The 21160-nt window shown below is 35.4% G+C and overlaps 1 protein-coding gene across 1 annotated transcript; it reads left to right on the top strand.

Moving 5' to 3' along the window:
• Window positions 1-426: 426 nt before the first annotated feature.
• LOC140171180 (beta-1,3-glucan-binding protein-like) lies at window positions 427-11872 on the top strand. Its single transcript, XM_072194383.1, has 10 exons — window positions 427-571; window positions 1326-1465; window positions 1911-1985; window positions 4723-4783; window positions 5535-5717; window positions 7758-7835; window positions 8206-8323; window positions 9286-9360; window positions 10109-10253; window positions 11657-11872. Exons 1-10 carry the CDS (start codon window positions 427-429, stop codon window positions 11870-11872), a joined length of 1236 nt encoding a protein of 411 aa, XP_072050484.1.
• The last annotated feature ends 9288 nt before the right edge of the window (window positions 11873-21160 follow it).

Genomic DNA, 21160 nt, shown 5'->3' with positions numbered 1-21160 from the left:
GGTATAATAATAGTAAAAATAATATTTCAAACATATCTGAATTTCAAAAATCATGGCGTGTCAAAGGTCGTGCTATTCTGATTATGTGCAGTACATGTAAACAATTAGAGCGAAAAGAGTAAATTGAGTTCTGCACAGACCTCTAACTTTAGATACAATAATTTGAAAGTAATCACATCAGTTTGATCAAGAAAATGGAAAGTTAATTTTTATAAATGAATGAACATTTTGCCTGTCTCCACCTGTCTCATTTAGTCGTGTTGTACAGAATTAATGAAGTTGACTATTTGCAAGAGTAAAGGACAGGTGCGTTCTTCATGCTTCAGACGCGTGTTAAAACATGGTTAATAACATGGTTAAGTTAGGAATTTGGCTTATTGTTCCACACATTGTCACTTGAGAGAGCGAGAGACGGACAAAAGCAAAATGGGTGTAAAATCTGGCTCTAGTAACCTGGTACCAATCATTCTGAGCGTCTTGGCGCTATTGCTTGCGGCAGTTGGCGTCATTCTTGGTGCTGTAAGTTTGTTACGGCAGAACGGTGACACAAATGAACAAAACCGTGGTCCAGGTAGGTGAACCGATTTGGTATACATTTGTAGTTCGGTTTCGGACAAATAATTCTATTAACTTTTTATTGATCTTGTACTTCACCTCGAGGTGAAGTACAAGATCAATAAAAAGTTAATAGAATTATTTGCCCGAAAGTGCGTATTTCGCTGGTCGCAGTATTGAATCTCGCGCTACCAAATCCCACTGAGTGTAAGTTAAGACTGTCTAATACACGCGAACAAGGGCGGTTTGTTGGCACGACTGAGGCACCAGTTAGTAGCGTAGCCATGATTTTACACGAAGAGGGGCAAGGCGAATTAAGAGGGGGACATTTCGACGAAAATGGTCCAACATTACTCTTGTGTTACATTAATTTACGGCACAGGAAATGATGTTCCTATTTTTAGCACACCATGGGATGTGAAGAAATTTTACTTGCTCTGATTTGATAATTATTGTTTCTTAAGAAACTTCATAATTTTCACCTTTCCCTGTTATAACCTCCTTTTGAGATGTTAAGTCCATATAATATAATTAAATAATCAATTCTCCCTTTTCTTCAATATCAATCATTCCATCCGTTAACTAGCATTTATTTTCCTAGATTGAGACCTAAGTTACCCCTAAAACACCTAGAGACCACAGAATACCACGAGGATAACTACTGCGCATGCTTGAATCCCACATGATGCCATGACGCAATCGTCCTAAGTGCTATACGCTCACGGAATCGCTTTTTTTCGATGACTCTGTATCGATATATTTTATTCCAGTTACTTGCGACAGTTACCCATGTGATGCAGTATCATGTGACCTGACAAAGCCACCATGCAATGGCCTCATATTCGAAGAGAACTTTGATACCTTTGACTTGGATACATGGCAACATGAGATGACAGCTGGTGGCGGAGGGGTAAGTACACATAATGTAACGGCGAAACTGGCTGGTCTGGCGATGAGGTCAAGAAAAGCAGCAACAACAACAACAACAAAATCAAGATGTGCTTGATACCTAAATATGGTTCTATGGACTTACCTTAAACTTGATCTACTATTAGTAATCACCAAAATGTAATCGATTTTAAAACCAAAGTGATGATAATGCAATCTGGGTAATATGGAACCCGATATGTAAGGATTTTTTGACACGATCTGATCCAACCAAAGCAAAGGTGACACCTTTGAAATTGAGATGAAGGTAAAAACAAGTAAATCAATTTGATAAAAGTAGTAATATGACTGGATTCGCCTTATTTTGTGCTATATTCTTATCCACGTACAATCTAGCCAGCGAATCAAGCAGAATACGTAGAACTTTTTATCGGCTAGAAATACCATTGCTTTGCTTTCCTTAACAGAATTGGGAGTTCCAGTACTATACCAATAACCGAAGCAACAGCTACGTACGTGGTGGTAGCCTATATATCAAACCTGTAAGTACATTATAGACAACATAATTGAAGTTATACGAGTGGATATTCATACGTAGTGGTAGATCATACTGCAGTTACTGTCCGTTTTCCTATACACAATACACAGTGCTCTCACCATTGACGCGTGACCTCTACAAATGATGTATGTTGGAAGAATGGACACTTGCCTAGTTAACATCACTGTGTGAAAAATAACCAGCCAATATTTTATTTATTCTCCAAACTTCTAGCAAATATGTTTCTCTAACATGACCTAAAATTACAGCTAGGTTGGATGTTCAGAAATGGTCGCACTTTTGTAAAATATGAGTGAGGGCAAAGCATAGCTAGCTCATAGCTAGCCAACTCCCCGTGTTAATTGAATGGAGATTTGACCGAAAATATTGAGCTATATTGGTAACGGACCGCTCCGTTCTGAAGGATGCCACAAAAAAAACGGTACAAGCTACATTTAAACTATTCTAAATAGGTTCTAGCAAATATAGTTTTGTAACATGTCCTAAATTTTTAGCTTATTTAGATGTTTGGAGAGGGTTGCACTTTTGTGTTTTAGGAAGGATATGTAAACGACAGATAACACCAAAAATATGAAGAAATTATTTCGAAACCGTGTTAAGTCAACAATCATTATGTTGCTCATTTTGAAGAATGCTGGTTAACAAAAAGCAGGTCTTTGTCTCATTTCGTGAACAAAGGTACACATACCATTGTTTCCTTTCGTTTCCTTTATAATCGGTTACCCGACTGAAGCTATAATACCAGCTTTATTGCGATGTCGCACATTGAAAACAGACACTTGTGCACAACCAGAGAAGATCTGATTTAATCAGTTGAGCTGCTTCAATGAGTGTTATCTTGGTATAATAGCTTTTAATGGGGTTTAAGTCCTGCAAAGGTCGAGATGAATTCTACTGTAGACATGACTGCATCATGTAAAATGATTAAAGAGTTTAACTTCAACACTACACTATTTTTCGCTCACCTGGAACGTTTTCACTAGTTCGACTAGCGTCTTCAGCAGATGGTGATGCTGTAATGATATCTTGTCTACAATCAGGATATCTCTCACTGATGACGTCATATGATTGACAGGATGACGTCATAGGATGTTACGATGTAGCGCCGCCCCCTGGGCATCAGCAAGTTATCCCAGATGGGGTCTATTTCTAGACCTTTGTCACGATTCAGTCTTGGTTTCTGAGTCCTTATGTGTATTGCTTCCAGAACTCTACGGGAATATTTCTTTTGCTCCCGTTCAAGAACTTTTACATTTTCCGCGTCAATCTGGTGTCCTTTTGATTTCACGACGTGTTTCCTGACAGCTGATTTGGAACTGCCAGCGGTGGATTTGTGTTCACTGATCCTTTTCTCGAGCTTCCAAATAAGTTCCGCTGGCAGTTCCAAATCAGCTGTCAGGGAACACGTCGTAAGATCTAAAGGACACCAGATTGACTGGGAAAATGTAAAAGGTCTTGAATGGGAGCAAAAGGAATATTCCCGTAGAGTTCTGGAAGCAATACATACATACATACATACATATTTTATTTATTTCCATCATATCAAAATACATGCAAGCAAATTTAACAAAACGGCAAAATAGAATTTAAAAAAGATGGCGGAGATGTAACAAAAGGCAAAAGCCTGAATTGAGCGTTACACCACCTTAAAAGAAATATTAGGCTAATTAATATAATACTAGAATTACAGAAATTAAGAATTACACTCAAATACATTTACACACACACAAAAAGCAAGGTAATGTAGGAAAATAACTCACAAAAATAAATCATTTGATCAATAAGTCAGAATTACGGATGTGATAAGAAAAATAGTTTCAACAAATCCTAAACCAATTATATACATGTACCACATACTGATACATAATTTACAACAAAGATATATTATATGCTTAGATTTTTCGCCATGAGAAAAGACGACAAATGCGTTTTAAAAGAATTTAAATTTCGAGCCACTTTAATATCACAGGGGAACGAGTTCCAAAGTTTCGGTCCCAAAGTTAATACAGATTTAATTTTGTGTATTTCGAGTCTGTAATCAGTTTTGTTTCTCGTATCATATTTGTGAATACTTTCCAATTCCGTAAATAAATTATCAAATGATTGAGGAAGTAAACCAGTTTTATACTTATACATAAATATACCCAGTTCTTTGTTGTACAATTCGAAAATATTTAAGGTATTGTAGTTTTCAAACAAAGGCTTTGTATGGCATAGATAAGAGCTATTACACATTACAGCATCACCATCTGCTGAAGACGCTAGTCGAACTAATGAAAACGTTCCAGGTGAGCGAAAAATAGTGTAGTGTTGAAGTTAAACTCTTTAATCATAATTGAAGTTGTTTGTTTGTTTGTGTAAACAGTCGCTACATGTGAAGACACACTTTGGTTCTGATAGTAGTTTTACCTTTATATTTGGTTTAATTGGCTACCAGATTCATTCTGGACCCCAACTAGTCTTTAAGCTATCTACGTCTATTTTTTTACGATAAATAACTAAGTCCTATCGATGTAAATGGGTATGGAGGATATTAATTCTCTGTACATTTACTTAATTTAGAATAATCATAACTTGAATTATTGTGCCTTTTATCACATACCATTTAGTAAAGATCAAATCTATTAAAAAGGTGAAAAACATAGCAACTCCAAAAAAAATTGGAATGAAGTAAACATGATATTATTTTGTACTCTCCTATTTTGTATCCATTTGATAAGACTCTAACAGAAGACATGTATGGACCAGGATTCCTTAAAAGTGGAGTACTCAGTCTCTGGGGTAAGATATGCTACGTTGGATTAAATTTATAACCGTGCATGAATTGTACTCGATCGTATTCAAATTGTTTACAAAATCTACTATTGTGCACGCAATGGATGTCATTTACTTGAATAACAGTACGGATTCAATTTTGCTTAGTTGGTCGAAAGGTGATTTTGGCCGGGAAATGTCATACAGGATCCAATTTCAAAATTGCTTCAAAAACATACCAAAGTGTTCCTTTAGTCGGTATATTCAATTCATATTTTCTGAAACCTTGAATTTGCAACCCCCATGTAGACATGGTTAAGGTTTTTTGAATGCTTTATTCCAGACGAATATCAAAAATATCAATTTTTATTAATTTTCCATAAAATTTGTATATCGCAAAATTAAAAAAATCAAACTTACTTTTACTGAAAGTGTGACCTTTAAGAAATTATAATCATTTTCATAATCAATTATAAGTCATATTTTGTATTATTTTGAGAAGAACAAATTACAAAATATATATTTAAACATATTTATTTACCAATCTTTGCACAAAATCAAAGCATAATGATACAAATTTGAGGGGATAATTTGAAATAATTAGAATCATTACGTAACTGATGCATGCTTGAACGTCATTTTGTACTAAAACAAAATACTTATTAGGCAATTATCGTAGAAGGCTGACTACATGCAAGCTATATTGGGGGACTTATTGCAGTACTAATAAGTCTTGTTGTATTTTTTACAAGTGGAATAATCGTTTAATATTTTGTAGGTGCATCTCCTGCTAACCTATGCACTGGCAACGCCTGGTGGGGTTGTGAAAGAGCCGGTACTGACAGTAACTATATCAACCCGATTCAATCAGCTCGCATACGAACTGTCAACTCATTTGCCTTCAAGTACGGCAAAGTCGAAGTCTCGGCCAGGATGCCTGTAGGGGATTGGTTATGGCCAGGTAAGCTTGTAAGTAAGCTCGAAGTTGAACGCTACGGGAGAAGCTTGGTTTGGGTAGGGGTTTGCCACTGAGAATAATGAAAGAGGACCAATTGATATACAAAAAGTCAAAATTTTTGGTCAAATTCAACACAGATTGTCTTTTAGGAGTCTACGAGTCTGTTATCAGGTCAACTTTGACCTGATACAGTTACTCACTCGCTGATGAAAGATGGAGCATTATATGAAAATTCCGTGGAAGGAATTAATTCCTTGTGTTTGGATCAAAAGTTTAAATCAAAATCACAAATTGTCTTAGTTTTGAAAATTAAAAAAACCTGGGCTACAGTGGGGCAAAATTGAGCTATTTTCCAAAAAAAATTGAGAACAGTTTAAAAAAGGACCCATATCAATACTGAAATTGACCTGGAAAGAGTGTTCATCGCCAAAAATCCCAGCAAACACAAAAACGTTTTAAAAACGTGTTAAATAAGTTATATTTGGTTTTTGGTTTAGGTAAAAACGTTTTACTAACATTAAAATGTCGGGTTATATAAAGGTCATGAAAACGTTTTAAAACGTTTTGTATGAAAACACACTACAACAATATTTTAAAATGTTTTCAAAATGTTATTGTAAATTATTCTTACAAACATTTTTTGCCAAATATTTTGTCAACACTTTTAAAAATAACATTATGTTAAAATATTTGCATAGATTATCAAAAAATGTTTTTTGATGTTATGAAAACTATTGATAACCTTAATATACCCTTTATATAACCCGACATTAAAACGTTTTCTGACAACCTTTTTATAACCTTTTGCGAATGAAGTCGAAAACGTTTTGTGTTTGCTGGGATGCTACCCATGTTTGCGACACGTCCCGTATGTTCATTTGTACTGAGTACCACCCCGGATAAGCTATAGGGGTATATATACCGAGGACACTGACACAAGGGGAGGGGGGATTGGCATATCGTTCCTCTGACCCGCTACTAAAAAGCGCATTTTTAACGGTAAAATTGGTCAACATTAGATCAATCGTGACCTAAACCCGGGGCAAAGGAAGATGATCATTACAACCTTTGGTGCATTTTGTCCCGGTATTCCGCAACTTTCCCCTTCCTCGGCTGGTCCTATAGCTACGAAGTCATGGATAAAGTTAATTAAGTTGCTTTGCAAATAACAATATAGCAGAGTTACCCAATTCGATAAGGGGCTACGCAATAAATGTGATCCCCGGTGGGAGGGTAAAATTGGGGGGGTTTGGGGGCAAGAAATGTTTGGCCAGCCAAAAGGGTTTGAGGGGGGGAGGAATTTTTGGTAGCTGTGTATTAATTTTAAGTAGGGAAGAGTCTAACAGTCGTCAAGATGCCATCGTGCTCTCACGTACATGGGCGATACCGTGCATCACTAATTAGAGAATAAAGGTATTGTTTTTAGCCGCTGGAGTGCATCTATCGTCTCATATAACACGGGCGACATCATTATTTTAAGTAAAACAACGAGGCGAAGCCGAGTTGTTTTACGCCAAAAATAATGTGTCGCCCGTGTTATATGAACGATAGATGCACGACAGCGGCTAAAAACAATACCTTTATTCTCATTCTTAAACACTTCAATTCAAGTAAAAATATGATAAGTATTACAAATTTTAATCAAAGTAAATCCTACATTTTGCAAGGAATTATACCTAGGGCTTAAAATCGATCAGTCCCGTTGTTGCTATGCGCCTCCGATTGGTTCAAATTGCGAGTACGCGTATCGCGTCGATGCACATGCGCTGACCCGTGTGATATCGTGTCATATCACACGGGTAAGAAGCAATTAGATTGCAGGAACATTCTCAAGTGTTTAAGAATTCATGGTAAATGTCAATTTTGGACATCGAAGAAAATCTTTGTTGTCTATATAAAATCTTTAACGAGTGATTGGTAAATTTAAATGTATAGCGATATTCTTGAACGTCAAAAATGTATTGGCAGTTCAAAATTAGGTGTAATCTTAGGCGTCTTTTGATGATAATTTTCAATAAATTATGTTTTTATCTTCCATTGCAGCTATTTGGCTTTTACCTCGCCGTAACAGTTACGGAGAATGGCCCGCGTCAGGTGAAATCGATATCGTTGAGTCTCGTGGTAAGTTATTCATAACAATTAAACTTAAATCCTTGTCCTACTGTTTTTTCTCAAACCCAGTAATTTTCTATCATAACGTCATTATAATGTTATTTTAGTAGCTATTGGACAAGAGCGAAATGAAAATGATTTTACTGTTGATATTTATAGTTATTTTGATGGGCGATCCTATCCCCGGGTAAGGTGATGGTTTAAAAACTGTCTCACTAAAATGAGCGCTAAGAGGGATCTACGATTAGCTTAAATCCTTTTGGCGTAAACACGTGCGTTCAGTGCCGGATGAAGACTCTTAAGGAGTGGTAAACCCTTCCTTCATTCATAAGACTTAGTTTTAATCCATTATTTTGGGCTCAACCTATCTTTTCTTCAGGTAATCTACAGTACACTGACACCAGCGGTACCTCAGTAGGAGTTGAACAAATAGCTTCTACTATGCATTGGGGGCCATTTTTTCCTAACAACAAATATGAATTGACACACGCTACCAAGTAAGTTATTCTTTATCTTGGGATGGTATACCTCAAGGACCTCACCTAGGTCCTTGTGTAGTACATACCATAAAGTCGCGGGTGACCAGTATTTCAAAAAATGACGTAGCTTTGAATTGATGTGATGAGATTCAATTTTATTCAATATCTATTCTGACCAACAGATCGTTCTATGGTTTCACGATTTAAATTACCATTAAATATAAATACAAAGGAGAAGGTATTGAGACAAACAGCATGCAATGCATGTGAAATGTTCCAAAGGTTAACGATCGGATCGAGATGAATAGAACATATTTAGAGCTGTTAAAATCCCATTTTTTAGCGTCACTGTCACCCAAAGACCTCATATTTGTTTACGAACATATGCTCTGTCACCAGAAGACCCCTTATTTTTCCATTTGATCTATCACCCGCTGTCATTTTTCACTTGTTACTTATATTGAAAGAAAAAAAACCAGAGAAATTTGAAGCCATTTAGAACTAGAAATTCAATGTTCGAAGTTCTTATGGCGCTGTTTTGGCTCTCACCCAAAGGTTCCATTTCAAAAAGGTCATGTTTTTAACCAATGACCCTACATTTTGTACATTTTGCTCTCACCGAATGCCAAAAATCATGCTCTCACCAAATGACCCCATATTTTTTACATTTTGCTCTCACCGAATGCCCCCTAACTGTGAAAGTGCCAGCCCTACACCTATATTCATTTCATATTGAAGTGTCCCCGGGAAAGAGGAACATTAGGCCTCTGTCAATGAAAAAATAGTTCAGCGTCCAAAAAAATGTAATTGTGTATGTAGGCCTGTCAAAGTAGAATTAAAGGAAATGATTATAAATATTGTGACTTTTTATAGAATAATTGAGGTGAATGAAGATGAGAACTTCCAACAATAGTATGCGTCTTTATCATGCATGTTGTATGACCTGACGACTGAAATGAATTATTTTGTTTTATTTCTAGAAATTTGGAGGATGGGGAAAACTTCGGAAAAGGCTTCCACAAATATGCCGTGGAGTGGACTCCTCAACAAATTAAGTAAGACTTTGAACAATAAAATTTCAATATAATGATAGTAAACTTGTAAACAAGAAAACAATCGATATACGTTTTGAATATCAGTCCTAAGTTAGCCACTAAGTATAGTTTTTAAGACATTATGCATGACTTAAGCAGCCGAGTTAGCTTAAATGGTGAAGTGTAATGCATCTCATACACGATCAATTTGATTGATCAATATTGGGGATCATAGATGCAGGACTGGATACAAAATATTGAAGAGATCTAATCTAGTTTGATTTTATTGACGGTTGGACAATAAAATCACCATTGTGCACAGTGCACAATGGTAGATTTTGTATCCACTCTTGAATCTAGGGCCTTTGATATTGATCAATCAAATTGATCGCGTTGTCTTAGTGCACTATTCATGCTATTTTAAACAAGGACTGTATCAAAAAGACTAATTTGCGTCTGACGTCACTATTATACAATCTCACCATGAATCTTGATTGGATTAGTAAAAGGAATATTGAGTTATCTGGTGTCTTCATTGAAAAAAAGGAATCGCAGAAAATGGCGACAAATTACGGTACTTTTACAAGGCAAAGCGCACCTTTTCTAGGCACTGTTGACCGAATTACCGCCAAGTTCAAAAATTACAACCATCACAACATCATGTAAACAAATCGTTTGTGAGTTTGACAAAAACGTCTCACGAAAATTAGTAAGTTTGTTAACCCTGGCTCCGATTATGGAAACATTTTCAAATTTTTTCCATGCTTAGATTCTTCGTTGATGATGAAGAGATTCTGAAAGTCGATCCAGGCTCAAAAGGTTTCTATGACTTTGGGAATTTTGCAGAGGATATCCCTAACACAGAAAATCCATGGGCAACCTCGCCCAACAAAATGGCGCCCTTCGATCAGGATGTAAGGGTCAAAATTATATATATACCTTAGGTTTCATTTTACTTCAAAATTTTGAGGTTTTGTATATTTCACACCATAAACCGTTTGCACTCATGTAGTTCCTACTCCCGATTCCCCCAAAATACAGTAGTATTATTGTTTTGGATTAAAATGATATTATACGGTTTTGCCAAATAAAACATAGCTTAATACTAATCCTTTAACTGACAAAAAGTTAAATTGTAATATTTTTACAGTTTGAGGGAAATAACTATACAATTTTGCATGTTTTCCAACATTGCAGTCACCAAATTTAAAGTGTATACAAAATCATAACAATGTTGGCTATTATCTATGAGTTTTCTCATAATCTGATATTTTATGTTTACTTTGTAAATCGGTAGATATGTCCTCACAAAATAATAACAATAGAAAAAGTGAGGATTTTTTTTCTTCACATTTTTACTTAATTGTGCTTCAGCTGATAGAAAAAATATAACAAAAAATGTGTTTTTACAAAAATCAATATGTAGTACCTGTAATTTGACTTGCCAGTTAGAAATAACTAAATGATTAGGATCTAGCTATACCGTAAAACCCCGTCTACAAGCATATAGTGTTTTTTATAAAAGCTTAATTAATTCGAAGCAAGCGTTAATATACCAATACAATAGATCGGTCTTAAAATAATACTTGTTTGTATATGCTTGGATCCGTAATTTATTTGCTCAAACTCCATAATGTCGACTGGATTAATGCAGCTTTCATCAGAAGCACACTATATGCTTGTAGACGGGGTTTTACGGTATGTCATTTGACAAAACATGATAAAATTATTTCTTCAATCAAAAAAAAATGAGTGCTGTATTTTTCTGGAATTGGGAGTAAGAACGACATTCGCATTTGGCAGAAACATTGGAAGCAACACTTGCTTATTTTTGCATACTTTTACTTAAGGCCGTATAAAATTAATGTTTTGGTTCTCGTCCAGAGGATTTTCATGAATTGATGAGGGAGGGAGGTGTTTTTTTTTTTCAAATGTAAATTTAGTATTGTCAGTTTTTTTCGGTCTTCTCCAATAGTGCTCGAGGAAACGATGAGGCCCTTTTTTTTTTCAAATGTTTTTTTCTGAGGGATAACCCCCCTAGAGTACCTTGTTCTCTAATAAACTTATTTATATGTATGAAGATTTCATAAATCATTCCAAAGTCTAAAAAATTGACAAATCTAAAAAAAAAAAAAAAAAAAAATCTGACAAATCTGAAAAGTGCAATGCGACATACAGGAAACTTGGAGTTGCTTCTGGAAATATGTATGACTAAAGTATGACTTCAGCTGTTTTGATTAACTATATATTATGACTAAAGTATATATAAAACATGTCAATATAAACATCAAACTTTCTTTCTACCCCCTTATTATAGTGCTACATCGTACTGAATGTCGCTGTGGGTGGCACAGGTGGTTATTGGCATGACAGTCTGACCAATCAACCGTATCCAAAGCCATGGCTTGACACCTCGCACACTGGACCCAAAGATTTCTGGTTAGCCAGAGACAAATGGTATCCCACATGGAGAGGAGAGGGCGCTGCCATGCAGGTGGACTACATTAGAGTATGGGCAGATGGGTCGTATTAACCGTCAGAAAACGGAGAAAGTACATTGTGAATATGTCTCGTCCAGGACTGCCTTTGGTAAAATATGTGACTTGCCATTGAATTTTGGGTGGAAACAGGACGTCTTTGAACTTCAACAACTTTAAGACTTGAAGGGAAGCAACATTATTCAGCAAAAATGTTGAAAATGAAAAAGTAGTTATTACAAATGGCATTAATTATCAATTAAAAAACAAAGGAAAATATAATGACTGGTCAAGAGCTGGTACTCAGGACGATGATAATTGATCCAAATCAAACAACAATATGCGCTTGCGTATGTGGGGTGACCGATATAACATGCTGGAACTGTGTACAAATTGAAAAATGTCATGAAAATAAGCTTAAAATATAACAAAATGCTATACAAATAGCAATTTAACAATATTTGTGAGCTTTTATGGAGTATCGCAATCTTCATTGAACGAAAAAAAATCTCATTCAAACGATGACCGCTCTCTCTGTACCACTACTTTTTGTGTAAATGTAAAACTAGTAAAATAACTGTTTTATTTATTTATATATTTTCTGAATCCCTATTTAATATCTGGAAGTCAACAGAACTGGCAAAAAACAAATTTCCACGTTTCCTATTGTTGGCAATATTTATAGAGGAGAAAAGCCTTGTTTTGCCAAAAATAACAAATAAATAATAATAGAAATAACGCACTCTATATACGCTATAACCTCTCCAGCTCGACAAAGCAGGTTTTATGGGCTAGGAGTTTGTGTTATACTACTGTTTCACACGACAGCAATCTCCATACTTTAATTCCCGAGAAAATTAAAAATATACAACGATACCTCATTTCAGTGTCTTTATTTCCCTGCATCAATCGCCCCATCTTTGCCCAGTTATTGTAGACCATAAATTTTACGCTAATGCCAAAATTGTCGAGTGGAATGACGTCCCAGTAATACAATGAAGGCTGACGCACCAATAACCATTACGTCATTGCACTTAGACAATTTTGAATATCGCGTATTGAGAGCCGACTGTTTTTATTAGCTTTTAGGGTCAATATGAGTTTCTTTTAAATAAAATCATGTGATTCGGGCTTGATAATTATTTTCCAACATATAAGGCATAATGTTATGATCGCTGGAGACTCCCTTTAATATAGCTAGCACATACTTCAAAAGTTATAGCAGCTCAATTAAAAAAATGTCAGGGTGGAGTCGGCCCATATATAATAATATGCTCTTTTGTGTTAATATTTGCGCCAGGTTCTTCTTCTTTTTTGCTCAAAATTGGTAATTACTGTACCATGCACGTATATGGGGGAGGGGGGTAAAAGTAGAGGGCGGCAAAAAAGGAAGGGTGGCAGGAGAAGAAGGGGCGGCAAAAATGAACAAGAAAAGAAAAAGGGCAGACAAAGTCTCAAAATTGTAAAACAAATCGAATATGGTAAAAAGGTTGTTTTAGGTTGATATCGCCTATTATCCTTTTTATTTTACTCTTCACTTTTTTTTTTTTTCGGAAATAAATTGGGCCAACCTTTTTTCGAGCTGCTGAAGAAGGGGCGGCAAAATTCACCCATTCTCCAGTCCCCGGGGAGGAGGGGTTTAATTAAATTAAGTAGCCTGGGTGACCTTTAATACGAAATGCTCTTTTCCGGTGAAGTATTCAAAAACTTGTTAGGATTGCATTTCCGATTTGATATAATACCTAAGTACATGGTCTTTGTACAAAAAATATGGAGGGGGGGGGGTCCAGGTAATTTACATGTTCAGTGGCTCATCTGGTGAAGGGTCAAACACAAAAAAAATCTGCTAGTCATCATTTTGACCTTATGTTACTGTGATAATTGTGTAAAACATCAATTCTACACTATATTTAAGGCCTAAATTAAGGTGACAATTTGTGTTTACCAGGTCAATTTTCAATTTGACACTATTAGGGATGGCGTGTTTTCTTTTGGGAGGAGGTTGCCTATAGGGGGAGGGGGCTTGAAATCTTCTTTTTGGAGATTGAGTTTGCTAACCCCCCTAACCCCATTGGTTTTCACAATTTCAACGGACTACATGTACCTAAAAACAACGTCAATGTATGAATGATCAGAAAGTTAAATCATATTTTTAGAATGGGGTGTCTGTCATTGTAGGTGGAGAGGCCTGGGATGTATGTCTATAGGGGGGAGAGTCCCGTGGTGGGGGTCAGTAGGCAAAGCCTCATCAAGGTACGCAGGGAAAGGGGTCATGCGGGGGTACGGCAGCACCCCATCCACAAAAGGTTTTTGTTTTCAATAAAAAGGTCAAAAAAGGGGCAATTTTAGGGAGGTTTCTTACAAAAAAATCTGCACAAGCACACTTTTCATTTGAAAAAGAAGGTCCACCTTTTGGAAGTCCCGCGCGCGTGTTTATTTTATGCAACCATAATGGAGCCAATGCGCTAAACCTAACCCTAACCTCTAACCCTAAGGGTTGGTGGTATTGCGGTCCTTTGTGGTTGCCCCCAGGGTTATATATAATTATATTTTGTGAAACTCTGTATCCTTTCATCCATCTTATACAGGTCCATCCTAGGAAAAAACTAACACTTTTCCTTACCAGAACCATACTTGGCACATATGTTGCTTGTGTCAAAAGGATAAAAAAAATCCATGGGTCACCTCGATTTTTTTCCTGAATCCAAGATGGCGGCCAAAATACAAAGATTCCACTAAAATCCTGAACAACCCATGTTTATAATCTTAGAATGTTATGGAACTATTTTATTTTACCTTCAAATTATATGTATATATCGTTTAAAGGGTGGGGTGGGGTAACCCTATTGGTTTTGGATCTTGATTGTCTTTAAACGTACATATAAAATCACATATCGTCCCCTTTATGCAGATTTGTGAAAAAACGAGAGCATTGTCAGCGTAAATGTGAATAAATAGCAAAATTTGCAATCCAATACCTTGGTATGCGTGAATTGCATTCTGGGCAGGCAAGCAACAATACGTGTCGTAATTCCTGTTCGTCATGTGCCGTGCGTGCACTGACAACAAAGCTAGGTATACCCTACACGTTTGGAGTTCAGTTCAGTTCAGTTCAGTTTTATTTCATCAAATTCCATCCATTAAATAATTACAATATAAAAAAGCTTTTACAAACATCGTATAATATGGTGAAAATGATGAGGACGCCACTGAACGCAGAGCGTGTTGTTGTGACACCCTTTACAAAAGTTAGTATTAAATAATTATGATAAACACAATTTTAGAATAATAATAAATACAATAGCAAGATATATGCCTTGTGGGTTAGGTATATTAAACTTATTATCACAAGAGCTAAGCTTTCAATTATAAATCAATGAGTAATGATGGTGAAAATAACAACCAAACCTACACAGTAGGTGTAAAGGGGTTATAAAATCCCAATATAATATAAAACAGTTCAGGCATGGCATAAGTATTACGGTACAATAATAACAAAAATGTATTTAGCCCGGGTGAAAGCATAAGCACATGATTGCACGTGCACTTGCAACGAGTCTAAATAATGAGCTAAGTTATAACTTACATAGCAGGTAACTATTTAATGTAATATTTTGTAAATTAAATCTACACCAAGATATTTAATGCAATGATAAATTAACATGGTAAATTGTGTATAGTTCTGCAGAGCAAAAAACAATTAAATGCAAAAGTGATAGTCTGCATACAAGGCCAAGCGAGCTGACAAAATTTATCAAATAGCATATTTTTAATATAACAAAATAATAATAATACTAATAACTAAAGACTGGAACAATACAAACAGACAGACAAACGAGTCCGATTTGATGTGGAAAATATATACTGAATTAATTTTATGAAAGTAGATCCTGACAAATGAGAAGAGAAAAAAACAACAACCAAAAACAACAACTGCAGGTGTAGGCTAATCAGTGTTGTACATATGTGCTGATGAGGATTTTTTTAGAGTTGGATTTGAAAGATGGTACTGAACTACAAGATTTGATAGACTGGGGAAGTGAGTTCCAATAAAGGGCTCCTTGAATACTAATTATATTATCAGCCAATTTGGTGTTGGACATTTTAACGTGGAAATCATTGGCTTGTCTAGTATGGTGATGGTGAATACTTTTGTTAGTTCTAAAAAACTCATTAATGGACAAATCTTTTGGGAGGAGATTGTGGTGGTATTGGAACATGAATGTTCCGAGTTGATGGAAATAAATATCATGCACCTTGAGAGTATTGAGTTGTTTAAAAAGCGGGTCTGTATGGGCAAGCCAAAGAGAGTTGGTGCAAGTCCGAATAATTCTTTTTTGTATAAGGAATAATGAATTTATATGGGAATTATTTTTGTCAGCCCAGATAATGTTGCAGTAGGATAAGTAGGGGAGAGCAAAGTTGTTATAAAGTGTATGTAATGATTCCTGAGGTAGATAGGGGCGAACCTTACGGATAATACCATTATATTTAGAGACCATTTTGGATACATTGGAAGTGTGAGATTTCCATGAAACATCGTCATCAATTAAAATGCCTAGAAATTTAGTTGTGTGAACTTTCTCTAAAATATGATTATCTATGAGAATTTTAATATCTTTGTTATGAATATTACTGTATTTATTTGTGAAAATCATGAAATTAGTTTTTTTGATATTTAAGGAAAGTTTATTTAGTTTAAACCAGTTCGAAATGGTTACTAGTTCATGGTTAACTAGAGTTTCAAGGGAGTTTTGATCTTTATGTGAAAAAAGAATATTGGTGTCATCGGCAAATATGACGAAGTCCGCATTGTTGGAACAAAGAGGAAGGTCATTAATATAAATTAAAAACAAAAGTGGGCCCAATATCGATCCCTGTGGTACACCACATGTGACAGAAGTCATATCAGAGGAAATCTGATTGAAAACTACATATTGTTTTCTGTTATTAAGATAGCTGCGTATCCAATTATTAGCGGTGCCTCTAATATCATAAGTGTCAAGTTTATTTTAGAGAATTTCATGGTTAAGTGTATCGAAGGCTTTGCTAAGGTCTAGGAAAATACCAACTGTATGGAGCCTATTATCTAGATAATTGGTAATTTTGGTGTAGAGTTCATTGATAGCCATGTAGGTGGGACGTTTTTGTCTGAAACCAAATTGTTTGGGACTAAGGATATTGTGAAAGGAAATGAAGTCATAAATTCGGTTATAGGTAACCTTTTCAAGTAGTTTAGAAATAGCTGGAAGAATTGGATGGGTCTGTAATTTGAAAAGTCATGGGAGTCCCCTTACTTGAAAATTGGAGTTACTTTGGCAATTTTTAGTTTGTCAGGAACAATGCCGTTTTTGATTGAACAGTTAAAGATATGACAGAGGACCTTGCTGATATTATTAATAATTGATTTGAATGGAATAGTGCTGATGCCGTCCACACCCGAACTATGACTAGCGTTTAATTTTGCACATAATTTAGTTAGTTCATCTGGTGTTGTTGGAGATAGAAAAATGCTGTTCATTATGGAAGGTGTGGATCGAGCCTGAAAATCCCTGTCAGGAGATGGAATTTTATCAGCAAGGTTAGTTCCAATGTTGGTGAAGAACTCATTGAATTTGGTGGCAATTTCATGTGGATTAGTGATTTTGGTACCAGAGCTATCAGTGAAAAAATCAGGGAGTTTAGAATGTTTGTTTCTTCCAAGTAGACTGTTCAAAGTAGACCACATCTTTTTCATGTTATTATTATGGAGCTCAATTTCTTTGGTGAAAAAGGATCTCTTGGCAATTCGGAGGAGACTATTAAGGTGGTTCCTATATTTAGTATATTTAGTTTTATTATCATCAGTGGGTTTAGATATAAATTTTTTGTATCATTTATCTTTAGTTTTAATAGATTGTATCAGGCCTTTTGTGACCCATGGCTTTTTTGGATTATTACGGTTGTTAGATTTAGTGTTTTTCATAGGACAATGAATATCAAGTAAAGTAAGTAATTTATCATTAAACATATTGTAAGCTACCTCAGGGTCATCAGTATCATACACAAGATGCCAGTTAGTTAGAGAAAGGGCGTTATTGAGGCCTTTGATGTTATTAGGCTTGAGTTGCCTGACTCGTTTAACAGTTGGTTTGGGTGGCGAATTGAACCTGGCGCCCTTTGAAATAGTGAAGATTGGGAAGTGATCAGTGAGATCTGAAATAGTGATGCCAGACTTATGTTTACTTGAGACATCGTTGGTAAATATATTGTCGATTAATGAGTAAGAATTGACGCCATGCCGATTGCGAACCACACGGGTTGGACGATCAATACATGGGAAAAAATCATGCGAAAAGATCAAGTTGACAAATTGCTTGGATTTTGAGCATTGATCGTATTTTAAGAGATCGATGTTGAAATCTCCTAAAAGATAAAAAATTTTCTTTTCTCTGGCGATAATGTCCAAAGTTTTAGAAAGTTGGTTCCTAAAATCGTCAAAAATCACAAATTCTGGCTTGTAAATGATACCAACGATAGTGTTTTGTGACTTATGATTTATCTCAACGAACACTGTTGTGACATTAGGTTCCCAGCAAACACAAAAACGTTTTAAGCACATTTTAAATAAGTTTTATTTTGGCTTTTGGTTCAGGTAAAAACGTTTTTATAACATTAAAATGTCGGGTTATACAAAGGTCATGATAACGTTTTAAAACGTTTTGTATGAAAACACACTACAACAATTATATTATTTTTAAATGTTTTCAAAATGTTATTGTAAACTATTTTTGCAAACATTTTTGCCAAATATTGTGTCAATACTTAAATAACATTATGTTAAAATATTTGAACCCAGCAAACATGTCGGGTTATATAAAGGTCATGAAAACGTTTTTAAAACGTTATTGAAAATATTTTGGGCAAACATTTTTCGCAAAATATTTTTTCAACTAAAATAACATTCTGTTTAGAATGTTTTGTATCAAGTTTTCAAGAATGTTTTTGGAATGTTATTCAAACGTTTTTATACCCTTTATATAACCCGACATTTAAGCGTTTTCTGTAAAACATTTTTGTTTGCTGAGCAGTAGATTATCAAAAATGAAAACGTTTTATACTCTTAATATACCCTTTATATAACCCGACAAACGTTTTCTGACAACCTTTTATAACCTTTTGCGAATGATGTCGAAAACGTTTTGTGTTTGCTGGGGTTTCATATACCACTCCCCACAACCAGTTTTGAAGCGGTGACATGCTCTTTAGTATATTGTCCATGTTCGTCTTTATATCGTTCATGATAGATTTTTGTGTATAAATTATGGCAATAGCCAATATCGAAAGCAAAACAGAAATGCCCTGATGACACTAAATGCTGCAAATGCGCGTACATTGAACGGAAAAGTTGTTTTTCCAAGCTTCGTTTTTAACTCGTTTTTGTATCCATGCAGTACCGATTCAGAAAAAAAGGAAACAAAATATATTTCCCCTTGGAATATGTACATTTCAAATGAATGTAAAAAAAGTTTGGGTTATAAATAGAGAGTAAAAAAGAGACCTACCACCACCGGGTATTTGACCGGGTACCGGTTGCATAAAATAATAGCGCACCTAGCAATTGCGCCATACAGCCAACTTTGCCGATATTGGAAATTGTAGGCTTTATAATATCATCTTGGAGCTGGAGTCTCCTCAGCAGTTAGTGTGGTTTGCTCTTTTCACACAGTGTGAATGACGCGAAACCAAACTAGCTGTTGAGGAGACTGATGAATTAATGCAATCCAGAAATCCGAAGTGGTAGCCACCAAAGCCGCTGTTTTTGCATGAATTCTCCGGAAATACATCGACTTAACTTGGAGCGTCAAATTTCAATAATGAGAAAAATATAATCATTATGTGGTACCAAAACCTCATCAACAATGAAAAAAATCAGGGGGATGATATTGTCGATTGGGTTACGGACCTTTAACAAATGTGCACAACAAAAATTTGGTAATGCATTAGACCGACTAACCATGTGACTCAAAATTACCAAACTCTATTATGACTACCTTTGAAAAAAAAAGATGAAGGACACAATGAATCCATGTGTCATTTTGTTCATAGAATACAACATCTAAAACTTCAAAGGTGCTTGTATGTTCATTGAAGCATGATGATCAAAATAGATCTATGGGCCACTAAAAAAGTGTACTTGAGTCCAAAATGGCGGCCAAATTCTCAAACGGGTCAATCCATGAATATGTATTACTTACCGAGTGTACACCCAACCTCTTGGATGCTGTTCTACAATTAGTCACATGGTTAGTCGGTTTAAGGTATTACCAATTTTTTATTGTGCACATTTGTTAAAGGTCCGTAACCCAATCGACAATATCATCCCCCTGATTTTTTCATTGTTGATGAGGTTTTGGTATAACATAATAGATTTTATTTTTCTCATTATTATCCTGAAATTTGACGCGCCAAGTAACATTATGTGCCAAGTATGGTTCTGGTAAGGAAAGTGTTTTTTTTTTTCTGGGATGAACCTGATTATCTGGATTACTTGCAGTATGCAATTCCGGTGTTGCTGTATTTCTCCTATTCACAGTAATGTCAATGGGATAGAGAAGACTTGTTTACGTTTCAATATATCCATAATTGAGGATTGGGTGAATACTTGTTGACGTTATCGCAAATATGCTTTTATGGATAGGCCTACGGTTGTTGCTTTTGAATATGTTTTACTCAGCCAGTTCATTCACATTAAAGCCATACTAAAACATTTCCATAAGAAATAGAATCGTATTTTGTTTATTTAAAATGTTAGTTTTCACTGTCAGATTTGTCCTCTTTTAATTTGGGCCCAAACATACGAGGCAATACAAAGAAAATCGATATTTAATACCAGTGCATATGTCGCTAATGCGAGCCACTCATTCGAACGTGTGTCGTGTCTGTTCTTTTGATATGTCACGGCTGCTCGCACGTCATGTACGTACTGTGTTATGAACATCGTGTAGCTTCGTGTACGCGTTCGATTAATCGTAGTAATAAACCGACGGTTCCTACGGTTTATTCAAAATCTCGGATTTTGACAAAACTACAGCACATCAAGTCTTGATTTTGCAGGGTATGTTAGTTTACTAAAGTACATAACAATCGTTAAACCAAAAGAATTTGTTTAAAAATATTGAGGGCGTACTTCTTAGAAAATATTATAATATGGCTTTAATCACACTTAGAAAGGCAAATGATACATGTATAAAATATGTAGCAACAATAAAATACATATAAAGTAAAACAAACTGAGAGTATTAAAATCTAGGACACAAAAAGGATTTAAAAACAAATGGTAAAGACATAATTTAAACAGAGGT

This window comes from Amphiura filiformis, chromosome 2 (assembly GCF_039555335.1).
Source record: "Amphiura filiformis chromosome 2, Afil_fr2py, whole genome shotgun sequence".
Lineage (NCBI taxonomy): Eukaryota > Metazoa > Echinodermata > Ophiuroidea > Amphilepidida > Amphiuridae > Amphiura > Amphiura filiformis.
Note: the sequence above shows the minus strand (reverse complement) of the source record. Positions and strands in the feature narration are given on the sequence as shown.